Here is a 13557-nt window from a genome sequence, read left to right on the forward strand (position 1 = left end):
AAACTTCTCTTACAAATTCTAATTAAATTTTCATTACAGTAAAAACACTAACATCTTATTTCTCCAGCAATTTAAGTGTTTAATGAAAACTTAGTTAGAGTTTAAGAGAAATATTCTGGCAGATTGGATTGTTTGACAATACTAAATGAATTGGGTTGTTGTATATACAATTCAACAAAGATGTTAAATATCTATTTTTTAAGGTAAATGCTAGGTTGTGTGAAGAGAAAAAGTCATTGGTGTGCCACATTTTGCATATGTGCCAAGGGTTGCCCACCTCTGATCTAGGGCAATGGTTCTCAAGTACGGTCACAAAGATATTTCTGTGCAGCCACTGAATATTTATTGTAATAAAAAATATATTTTATTTTCAACACCAATAGAGATTTACTGATATTTGTTGGCCTTCTTTTTCTATGACAGAAGTGCCAACACATGACCTTATGCTAAAAACATGCAACTGTAAAGTTATCTAAAGATAATTTGGATGTAAATATGAATTGGTCAAAACTCAAAACTTAAGTAAGTGAAACTAAATATTAAAAATATAGAAGATTTTGCTTCACAACTAAAGTTAGTGGTAATATAAATAGTCATATTTTACCAGGAAAGTAACTAAACCAATTTACTTGCTGTAAACTCTGATAACACAATAATAATAATAAAAAAGAAAATGATATGCTAAATTTATTTAATAAAAACTGTTAAAGAAGTAAAAAATATATCAAGCCATGCACAATACTGTTTTGCAATTTCTTCACTAAAGCATTCATTGTATTCCAATGCACTTAAAACATTTTCAAACAGTAAAAAAGACACTGAATATCAGTATCAAAATTTAACCATTTTGTATGATTGAAATTAATACCTTGTGCTTAGTCATTATTGTTGCATAATAAATAATTTAATTAAATTAAGTGTATGTTGATTGCATTTAGAAGTTTTGGAATTGTCATAAGTTAATAATTGTCCTAACAAAGTTATTCAACTAATAAATTTATTTATTAAATTTAGCACATCATTTAAATCACATCAAAAATTTTCTCAGGTGATAACCAAAAATTCTGCATTGTAGATTTTGGCACACACACTTAAAAGGTTACCTTAACCCTAGATTAATTGAAATATATGTTTACATTTATAGATCTACATTTTAATCTGTGGAAAAACAACAAAATAATGGAAAACTAGTTACAATCAAGTTTTCCATCAAGTTTAAAAATAGCAAATCATATAGTTTAGGAATTGCAAATTTACCAACTTTTTTAATCCCAGTAAGTGATAAATTTTTAAAACATTACTGGTAATTTACTAGTAAACTGATAGTTTTTAAATTTTGATTCCAACTGCAAAAATTAGAGCACCAGTAATTGTTTAATTATCAACTCACTGATAAATTGACAACTAACAATGCATTTTGTCCAATTGAATTTTCTTTCTTCTATTTTGAAAAGGAACAGTTTCAGTGCCTGAAAAATAAAAAATGCTGTAAATTTTTAGTTGCCATGATTAAAATTTAACCAGTGTAAGTGCTCACATTCAAATAAATGCATTCTATTTTGCCAATTAAAATGTTGCTTGACTGAAATTGCTATTGTGCTATAGACATTACAAGTGAAGAAACAAATTGTTAAACTATCTAGCATAGTGCTATAATATGAACCAGTAAAAATTGTAAAGAACTGAAGTAATAATTTAAAAAAAAAAAATTATTGCAGTTTAAATCAGTGGTGCCTGAACTGTTCCCTAGGCCAACTTTGGCCCACAAACAATTTGAAACATCACTTAAAAATTATAAAAATAGACCTACTTTTACTATATAGGAAATATACACAATATTTGTGTCCTGCTCGAGATTGCAGGATTAATGGGATAAGGCAAATGAAATGCAGGAAATATGCCAAAGGAAAAGTGCTTCCCAGAAAGACTTTCTATGGGAAACCAGTTCCTATTTAGAAGTTAAACATATGAAGAAAACCCAGAAAACTCCTAATGACAACCCATTAAATCAGGCACAAACTTGCAACCAAATACAGTGTTCAGAAGTTTAATCCATTCAGCTAATGATGGGCATATCCTGCCTACTTATGGCATATGTATGCAACTTAGCCTGCCAATTAAAGTTTGAACACCACTAGTTTAAAAACAATTGATGCTTCTGTCTCTTTAATATAGAAAACTATAAATATATGTGAAAGTGTATAGAAATAAACATTTGGCTTCAAAAAAATGATTACAGATGTAATTATCTTTACCAAATTTACTGGTAAAAACAAATATTGAATTACTAAATTTACTGATGCATTTTTTAACTTATTACAAGTAAACTGGTTTACTGGTAATGCAATCCTTGATATTCATAATATTAATTATAATAAATTTCAAATAATTAAAACCTAACATTTTGTTTCAATAAACAGATGACTAAATTTTAATAGATTTCAATTATATAGTGTAAATCTTACCTGGGTAAAACGCCGTACTAAACATGTTTTTCCCACACCTGCATTTCCTATTAGAACCACTTTAAACAAGAATTTGTAATCTTCCATTCCAATTTATTACTAGTTGTCTTCTTTAAACAAAATTACTAAATGAAATTACAGGAAAAAAAAATTATAATTAATTTTTAATTCTTATTTTTAAAATTTTTTAAATACATAGTTAACCTAATTATAGAATGCTATTTTTATTCATTCATCCCATAATCACCAACCTCACATTACATCAAGTTAGAATTCAAATAATAAAATTACCAAAAAGAGTAACACACAATATACAAAGAATTAGAATAGAAATAGCAAAAAAATTTCTGTTGGCATTAGAAAAAAAAAACTTATATATAAAACTTAAAATAGCAATAATTATTATTATTTTAATTATTTATTATAATAAATCACTGAAAATGAATCTATATACTGCTGGAACTTTTCTGAAGAGTAAATAGCAAAAAAATTACTTATATTTATTTATTTACTTATATTGTAGCAGCAGATAAGTAAATATATTTAAATATATTAAATAAATATATATTTTTATAATAAAATGTAAATTATAAACAAAAACTAATTCTCTGATACTGAATGTTTGTCAGATTTAAAAGCCTGTTTTAAGTGATAAATTATTGATTAATATTTTCAAATAAAAATTATTTGATTTTCAAAATTTTAATGTTTTTGTAATGCAAAGTAAAATAAATTTAATTTCATATAAATTAATTTACATAATACATTGCATATAAAAACAATTCTTACATAAAAATAAACTATAGTAGCCAACAACTTCAGGCAACACAAATTCTTTAGAATTTAAAATTTGAAGAAAAAAAAAACCAAGCATTATTCAAAATTATTTTAAAATTATTAAATTTCCAATAACAAAAAACAGCTTTAGATATTCAATAGTTATGCTCAAAAATTGAAAAGTTACCATTCACAAATGCTAGATCAGTGTTTCTCAAACTTTTTGGTCCGCGACCCCCATTTTGCACTTAAAAATTTCAAACAACCCCCTGAAAAATGCATATGTGTAGAAAAACATCCCGGAGGGAGGATTAATTTAAAATTTAGGAGGAGTTAATTTTTTTTGTTTAATTCCATTGAAACACTCATAATTTTAATAGATTTATTTTTAGTATTATTAAAAATTAATAACTTATCTTAGAATATTTTGTTCAAATATGTACCAATGTACATGTTTCGACATTAGTAAACTGAATTAGTTAAGTTAAACATATTTTAAATTTAATGTGATGGGTGAGGCTGCTTATTTTGGCACAATAAATTAAACCTGGATTTAATATCAGTCAGTGCAGGTCTCATAGCGATTTATATGTTGCTAAGACGAGAGCGCTGCTTTGTTTTGATGTTGGTCATTACCGAAAATACCATTTCGCATAAATAAGTGCAACCCCCAAATATTTTTCACGACCCCCACTTTGAGAATCACTGTGCTAGATAACTAAATATGCAGTTATTTTCTGTATTTTTGTTCGTGTGCATATTATAATAGAGAAGTTTTAAAACTAATAAAAAAAAGGTTTAACAAAATCATAATATATTGCATTAAATACTAAAAATATAACAAAAAATAAAATATTTAGTTTCATAACTTAAATAAGACAAAACATTTTTTACAAGAGAATTTAATTAAACACATTTTGATATTAACTTAAAATTTTCTATCATTCTTATTCCAAAATAGTTAAAATTGAAAAAGATGTCAGTGCAGATTATATTTCAGAGCTTAAGACCTTCAGATATTTTATGACAGAATTAAAAATTCTATCGAACAAGTGATTTAAAAAGTGTAAAATCATGCAATGATTGCCAAATTAAAATAAAAAATATTGAATAAACCAAAAAATTTGTAAGTTTCAGATCAGATATTTTTTATGAAAGGGATAATTTTCAATTCTATATCATTATATAGTCTTTGCTATTTACATATAAAAAAGAACAGTTACATGTATCAAAATTATATTAAAATTGCTAATTTTCAAAAAAAATATAAAAAAAAATAAAAATGCTAAATATTAAAATATTTGTCTGTATACAATAACACATTTTACAAGTATTTATACTTTTAATTAAATTTGTTTAGTAGCTGTATATATGTTTAATAGGTGGTTGTCTCTTTAATCCGAAAACATTCGGTAGACTAACTTACAGCTAAACAGGCTTAAAACTTTTTTATTGGTTCTTCATCAAATGCATTTCGGACCAGTTTTATGAGTCCTGGTCCCTCATCAGTGCTACAGGAAATCAAAGGTTTTTTATTAACATGGGTGACGCGAGTACGTACATAATAAGATTTACAAAAATTCTTTAAAAAACATTTTAACTAAATACATTTTTTATACCTTTTTTGTTCTTCGTATACTCTTTATTAACAATACATTGCTTACTGGTATCTGTTTTCATATTCGTTTTTTAATTCCTATTTTCCCGTGTATTTACAGTAGTACTATAATTATAAAGTTTTCTTATATAAAATCTTTTACAAAGATCTGTGTAACTAATATAGAGTTTTCTAAAATTAAATACGTACTTACTATTTTTTCGAATGTATTTCAAACATTTTACAGCAAATTTTGGTTCTATAAATATACACTTAAGGTTGTTCGAAAAGCATTGCGCTTTTTACAATACTAGAACGTTTTTGCAGTAGGGTGCCACACATAAAACTATTAGTCTGTTGCGCCCTCTATTACATAATACCACTGTTGGTCGATTTGCATTCCATTTGACAGATTTACTAAGTTACTATTATTGCTATGTTTTTTTATTTCTGTGTGTTCTTTAAACTTACGTTTATATATGTTTTTCTCGGAATGTAAAATTTTGGTGTTATTTTTTTCTATTTGGCAACTATTGTTTATTATGTGGTTAAACCGAGGGGAGGTGTTTAACCACATAATAAACAATAGTTGCCAAATAGAAAAAATAACACCAAAATTTTACATTCCGAGAAAAACATATATAAACGTAAGTTTAAAGAACACATAGAAATAAAAAAACATAGCAATAATAGTAACTTAGTAAATCTGTCAAATGGAATGCAAATCGACCAACAGTGGTATTATGTAATAGAGGGCGCAACAGACTAATAGTTTTATGTGTGGCACCCTACTGCAAAAACGTTCTAGTATTGAAAAAAGCGCAATGCTTTTCGAACAACCTTAAGTGTATATTTATAGAACCAAAATTTGCTGTAAAATGTTTGAAATACATCCGAAAAAATAGTAAGTACGTATTTAATTTTAGAAAACTCTATATTAGTTACACAGATCTTTATAAAAGATTTTATATAAGAAAACTTTATAATTATAGTACTACTGTAAATACACGGGAAAATAGGAATTAAAAACGAATATGAAAACAGATACCAGTAAGCAATGTATTGTTAATAAAGAGTATACGAAGAACAAAAAAGGTATAAAAAATGTATTTAGTTAAAATGTTTTTTAAAGAATTTTTGTAAATCTTATTATGTACGTACTCGCGTCACCCATGTTAATAAAAAACCTTTGATTTCCTGTAGCACTGATGAGGGACCAGGACTCATAAAACTGGTCCGAAATGCATTTGATGAAGAATCAATAAAAAAGTTTTAAGCCTGTTTAGCTGTAAGTTAGTCTACCGAATGTTTTCGGATTAAAGAGACAACCACCTATTATTATTTATACTTTATAGAATATATAATACTTCTTAACAAAAATATAATTTTGTTTTAAAAATTAATCAGTTAATACCCAAGTCCAATTAGGTATAAAAATAAAACCATCTAGTAATCATGGAAAAAATTATCCAAACAAAAACATTGCACTAAGTAAAAACTTGTGACAATTAAGATGTAAGTATCTGAATTTCGGTACTTGATTATGGGCCTACAATATATTTTCCATGTTTTGTCAACTACCTAACAACTAACTATCAACTTTCCACATGAGAACGTACCATCCGTTCTGTTCTCAGACATTTAAATGACACTTTCTCATCACCTTCGCCCTAAAGTGCATCGAAAGGAAAACAATATTACTAGAATTCGCAGTTGCCGCTCGGATCGCCTCTCGCCTAGTAACAACTTTTACTTGGTGCGCTATCTTCCCTTGTGTTTTGGGCTGGTTCCCGTGGATTATCGATACCGACACCGGGATTAACACGGTGGCTTACGCCTGCCAAAAACGCCGTTACCGAAATCGTCGTTAGTGCCAGAACGCCAGGACTAAAACTCTCAGCATTAGGTCCAAAAACGTCGCCCTCCGCCCGACGGATTCTCCGAACATCCTTTCAACAAGATATTTATCGCCACGCGAACTCTCTTGTAAGCTCTCTCTCTCGTAATCGCGTCATTAGTTCCCTTTTCCCTTGATGATGTACATAAATCATGCTCAAAATAAATATTCGTTATGTTTTAGTTAAAGTGGCCTCTGTTATTTCCGGGGCATTGTCCCGTCCTCCATCCCGAATCCGATCGCCCTAAACGCGACCGCCGCAGCTTCCGTGTCAGCTGAGACACGATGGTGTCAGTCCTGACGTGACACCAAAGAGGTGCCGACCCCCCGGTCACAAAAACAACAGTCAAAATTTTTCTTAGAAGTTTTTCTTTGGCAAAGATAAACTTGACACTTGGAAGCAGTATGCACAAGATTTTTACCTGTAACTATTTTCTACATTTCACTTCCAAATGACTTATAATTTGTTCACTTGGTGACCACTGCAGTGGTTGCCAAGTGTGCTGCTAACTGACACTTTTGATACATCATTTAGAAAAAATTGTTATAAAAAGTTGAATTTGTGTAAATTTGAGCTTATCATTCTGGATAACATTTTGAATAAAATTCATTGCAAATTCATTTCCATGCAATTTTATCCTTATAAGAATAAAACTGAAATAGCTCTATGGAGAAATGCCCGTGAACTTTGACCTATCGACCCAGAAGTATCACCAGCACCTCACTGATAACAAGAAAGGCTTAAGTTTAAAATTTGAGCTTTCTAGACATAGTAATTTTTTTCTATGAGTGTCTATAGTGCCAGATGAAGAAAAAGAAAATAGTTTTTTGGAAATTTTTTCACTTTTCAGTTGCTTATATTTCAGCAACCACTTTATTAAAAAAATCTTGAAATTTTTCAAGCCAAGTAAAAAAAGTCACTGACTGACTATATATACAGGAATAAGAGTTGCTGATTTTCAGGGATCAATTTCTCTGCCTCCAAACATTTAAGGTAACTCTGAATATCTCACTCAAAACGTAATTTTTTCTTAAGTTGTGACTCTTGATTTTGTAATTTGAATTATTATTTAATTGTATTAAAATGCATCCCTTTTTCTAATAGTCTAAAGTTATCTTAATTATAAATACAATTATTTTATTAAATAACTTATAAATGTGAAGAATTTTTACATTGAAACAGAAAACAAAGAACTATTATTCTTTTATATATTAAAATAATGTTCTTTTACTTTGTAAAAATTTTAGATTATTCATAGAATAATTCAGAAGTATCAAAAAATAAAACCAAGATTCTTTTAAACAGCTTGTGTTGGAAAATTTCTTGGAAAGTCACTGGGTAATATTTTTTTAAATCTTAACTTCATGAATCAAACTGTTAGGATCAAACTCAGGATATTCAGTTGGCTGATGCTAATGAAAAACCCACCAACAAAATCACTTCACTTTCTTTTTATTCAAACACTCAGATTCATGTATTCAAAAATAAGTTAACTGAATTTGAATATACAAAACAAAACCTTCAGACAACCTGAAATTTTAATTTTGAATATCTTTAAATAATTCAAAAACAAAACAGTCTTAAAAACACATTTAATAAACATTTGTATTAGTCATGAAATGCTGGAAAGAAGAAAAAAATATTTACTTAAATTTACAAATCATATTTATTATTATATACTTAACATAATGAATGTAATAGTTACAATGTTATGTTTCCTAATTTTATAAAATTCTTCTAATAATACTTTCTTTCCTAAATAGAGAGGTATTCATCATGTATTTAATGAAAAAAAAGGAAAAACTTATTAAAAATAAAAATACATAAGACACATTGTTCTTGTTTGATATTATCATTCAGATCACACTATGTTTACACAAAAAGTTGTCTCACAAATTAACAAGCATATTCATTTTGTATTTAAAGAAACTTGTCATAGTAAAGGTAAAAGCAAAATATGAATAATAATGTTAATATACAAAAGTAGCTTTAACAATAACACCTAGTCACAAATTAATTCAATAATATTCCAATAAATTGGCTATAAATTTTTAGAAAATTTATATCCAGTTGAGATTTAGTATATTTATGTTCTGATTACAATATATCAAATTAAATAAAAATATTTTTGAAACAATTTTTTAATTTTAATTAAAAGATGGCATAGTATCTTATTAAAATGAACTGTAAACTTAAAATTATTGAAATTTATCTAACAATTTATTAAAATTTAGAGAGCATGAGTTGAATTGAAATTTAAGTTAGGAAAACTTGCATGCAAGTTTTCCTAACTTAAAATGAATGATTGATAGAGATTCATTATGTAACTATTCCAACACAATACAATAGATAAAACATTATTTTTGAATTTATTGACTATTATTACATATGCAAATTAACTAATTTCTTCAATTTAAGTATTATCTTATAAAAGTGTCTCAAAAATTGTTGAAACAAATACTATAGTAGAGACAAGTCTCTTATCTCTACTATAGTATTTTAGATATTAGTTTCAACAATTAAGTATTATCTAATTACTGGTTACCTATTTTTGATTTAAATTATTAAACATTTAAATCTGGAATATACATATGTTTAAAAAGTTTAGTAATATTTTTGAGTATAATTTGTATGGCCTTTTTATGCTCTCCAAGCTGTAAAGGGCCTAAAACTACAAATAATAATAAATAAAAAAAAGTATAATTTGTCAAATTTACTAATTTATTATTTGACTTTTAAGTTTTCAGAAGCATTATCTAGTTGATAAATTGTTGTATATAATTCAGTCTATCTTAAATATGTTAATATATCAGTTATTTCTTAATAATAAAAAAATAGTTGAATAAAAACATGAGAAAGTACTTTTTATTCATTATTACTTTTTCTGATATGAAAACTTATTTGAATCATTAAAAAACAAATTAATAAATATTTTATTAAAATCTTTTTCATAATCAACAATATAAAATATACAGAATGAGTTCATAACAATTTCTGTTGAATCAAAATACAGATTGGAAAATATTAAGTTGACATATCTGTATTTCAGCAAAATTTAAAAATTTTTATACTTAAGATCATATCCAATAGTAATTTGCCAATTATTGTCATTCCAAACGCTTTCTTTTCTTTCATACAAACTAATCTTTCAACTTTGTAACAGCATTAATATCTCCAGTTTAGAAAGTTTTGAAATATTATTTTCAAAATAATGAACTAGTTTAGCTATATTCTTTTAAAGAACAATTCAAGTTACTGATATTCTTATATACATATATTGATATAAACAAAGAATTAAAAATGAGGCTTTCTATAACAGGATGGTTATATAAAACTAACAATAATAAAGGTAAAATTGATTTATATCTTCAAAACCAACATCAATATTTCTTCCTATTATGACACCACAAATTTTTCAAATCTATGGTATCCTAATAAGAGAAATGATGTCATGTTGTTTGTCATAAAAAATTCATATTTATAATAATTAATAACTTCACATTTCTGTTTATGTTATTTACAATTACTTTTAACTTCATAATAATCTCATTAACTATAAAATTACTATTATGTATTAAAATCTAACCAACTTTATTTACATTATTTTGATATCAACACAAAGTTAATGCATATATATTAGACATATACAGACATTTTAAAATGGAAATAAACTGGTCTATGAATCATTCAAAACTTAGTTTATACTTTTCTCCAATTCTTTATATCTATGAATGCAGTGATGTATATAAATTTCTAAAAAAAGTAATGTTTAGGTGAGTCATTAAGTTATAAATTCCAAAGTTTAATCTATTAATAATGAAGTAAATGCTGTAATATAACTCTAACTTTCTAAAATATGTTAATATTAGTCCTACTTTAAAAGTTAGTATATGTTGTTAAAGGAATGATTTTAGTAATTTTAAAATTTTTTAATCTCATAATATGCAAATGGAGTTTTGTGAATCTATAAAAACAATCTTATATATTTTTGGTGAATTCTAGAAAAACCTAATTTATATCAATTTATGCAGTTTTTTTTTACAGAATATTTTTCTAATTAATACTTAATAATTTGAAATTTTCAAAATAAACGGGGTCATTTTCAATCTTCATTTTTCATTTGCATGCATATCATTACTTATACATGGAGCTATTTATACCCTAGCGGTTCCTGTCCATAATTATGTTATTTTCGTAGTTTGATGACATATTTATATCAATTTTTACATTATTTAATTTATTAAAGATTCTCAAGTTATAATCGCCATACTTACAAATTCGTATTATTGTGTCTGTAAAATTTCATTTTCGTCTGTAGAAAGCAATTCCAGTGCACAAATAAACTTCCTCAAATTACATAAACCGTCATGACGAATTTCATATCGCCAATGGATTCATAGCGCATGCTCTTTTAGTTCAATTGCATCAGAGTAATACGAATGACGTCATTGGTATTTTAAAAAGTGAGATAAAACGTACGAGTTACTCAACAAAAGTCAATTTTAATTATTCGAAGATTATCTTTTAGGGAAAATGGAAAAGTTCTGACCTATAATATCTGGCGTTTCTAGTTTTAAATGACCTAGTTTCGATTTGTCCTACATTTGAATATATCACGCTCACTACTCATTCTTCCGATAGAAAAGTTTGAATAATTTCGTAATGTGCTATTTGTAAAAAAAAAAATAATAATAATAATAAATTATAATTTATGTAGTTATGGTTCAGAGATAAATATCACCGTACTGCAGCATGTCTCGAAACAAATAAGTAAATAAATTTTCTTATCATGAAAGCATAGGATAGAATCCTATAAAGTCCTATTTCTTGAAAACCCAAGCCATCGTTTATCCCTGTATTTATGACTTTAAATTCTCGTCTTGGAGTGATATCTAAATTAAAAATCGGTAATTAATCTCATTTAGTCTGTGATCAAGATCCTATTATTGGACATATTGCCTGGTAAAGAGTTTTTAATACAGCTGGATAAGCAAGCCAATGACATATAGCTTTGAATTAAACAGGCTAGGCCATTAGCTTGCTTATTCAACTGTATTAAAACCTCTACTGGGCAACGCATGCATTGTTTCCTACTATGTAAAACCTCATTTCAATTTTAGAAGACCCAACAAAAAGATAGTCTTAAAAACTCCTTAAGAAATGGTGTATAAACATTCATTTTCTCACACCTCGACACAAAAACCTTTAAAAGTGCAGCCTTTTTATTCACTTTTCTAACGTTTTCGGCCAGTTTTAATGTCTTTCCTCAAGAACCGAAAAAAGTGCAGTTAGAGAAGAGTGTACCGGTACATTCACTTTCTATAATTAAGTCCAAAATTATTGAAATTTCAATTTTTAAGCTATTTTTTTGGTATAATTAATTTATGTTCTAATAAAGTATTGAATAGCTCTACTTCTTTTAAACTTTGGGTAGATAATAAATTTAATAATTTTGATTCAAAGGAATCAACTTGGACGGCACTATTAGAGCCCTATATAGAGGGCTCTAGGCACTATTCGTGGACTACTGTAAATAGTCCATCCTCACTAATTTGTAGGGCGATACTAGTTCTACAATTGCTTTGGGCTGTGTTGACAGAGAACCTGTTTCATGGGTCAAACTTCTTGGTTCTCATCTTATTACTTGACAAAATTATTGTAAACAGCAGTTCGATATTGTACAGTACATTTGATAGACCTGATACTACTTAATACAGTTGAACCTGTCCAGTGGCCTAGCTAGGGGGAGTGCGGAGGACGCGGTCCGACCCGGGCGGCATTTTTTTCAGAGCAGTATTTTTGTCATTGAAAAGATTCTAAACACTTTTAATAATAAGAAGAGTAAAATTATCAACTACAGTGGAACCTCGCTTAACGAGCACCTCGCACATTCCTAGAGTTAATAATTACAAAAATTATATGACTGTCATTGAAAAATGTTGTCTAAATTGGTTTGATGCGTATTATGTATTTCCCAAAGGAACAGAGACAATTGACAGACTCCCCTGGGCGGCTCAAACGGTAGCTACGCCACTGAACCTGTCTATCACGAATCTCACGAGAAAGAGAAAAAAGTTCGAGATCGAGAGGTTTCGAGATAGAGATACAGTAAACAATAATAGGCTTGATTGGATGTACAATATTTTATTAAATTAATATAATAGCATGTACTGTACTGTACATAACTGTATTAGGTATTAAAAAAAAACATTTTTGACATTTATCAAAAATAGTTTCTGATGCCCGACTTTCTTTGGACTATTTTTTGAAGGTTATCAATAGCCACGAATACATCCTGATTAATATCTTACGGAGAATCAAGGAAAATACTTAACATTTTAATGACCTTTTCCGCTGTTTTTGTGGTAATAACTTTAGATGAATTTATCCGATCTTTTATTTCATCGTCGTCACATTTTCCACGATCTTCGTATCTGTCAACATTCCGCATGTTATCAGAGGATAGTCCACGTCCAAAAACTCTACAAATGAAATGTTAAATTAAGTCTATTCTTGACGATTAGGCTCTTCCGAATTTATTTCATTGGTTTCTATTTCTTGCACAGTGTCAATGGTGTTTTCTTGTTGTTCCTCTTTCTCATTGTTCTTTTGCTTAAACCCCACTTTTAGAAAACTGTTCTTGATTGTCTTCTCCGTAACATTCATAAGCAGTGTCTATCATCCTCTTAGCATCCAAAAGATTAATAGTGGAAAGGGTATTGCCATCGTCAATAATGTCTAGAAGTTTTCGAACCAGTTCTCTTCTGTATCCCACTGTGAAACTTCGAATGATCGATCCCCTGATCGAGGGGTGCAATTT

At 27.8% G+C, this 13557-nt stretch overlaps 1 protein-coding gene across 1 annotated transcript in view; it reads right to left on the reverse strand.

Moving 5' to 3' along the window:
- Positions 1-11310, reverse strand: part of LOC136988736 (ras-related protein Rab-30-like) — a 44558-nt gene extending 33248 nt beyond the window's left edge. The window contains exons 1-2 of the mRNA XM_067286697.1: positions 11012-11310; positions 2466-2590 (exon numbers count right to left, since the gene is read on the reverse strand). Coding sequence (XP_067142798.1) covers positions 2466-2552 — 87 coding nt within the window. The 5' untranslated portion in view covers positions 2553-2590; positions 11012-11310. The remainder of the gene's footprint in view (positions 1-2465; positions 2591-11011) is intronic.
- Between the last annotated feature and the right edge of the window lie 2247 nt (positions 11311-13557).

The sequence above is a fragment of the Centruroides vittatus genome, unplaced genomic scaffold (assembly GCF_030686945.1).
Source record: "Centruroides vittatus isolate TY-2023 unplaced genomic scaffold, ASM3068694v2 scaffold_386, whole genome shotgun sequence".
Lineage (NCBI taxonomy): Eukaryota > Metazoa > Arthropoda > Arachnida > Scorpiones > Buthidae > Centruroides > Centruroides vittatus.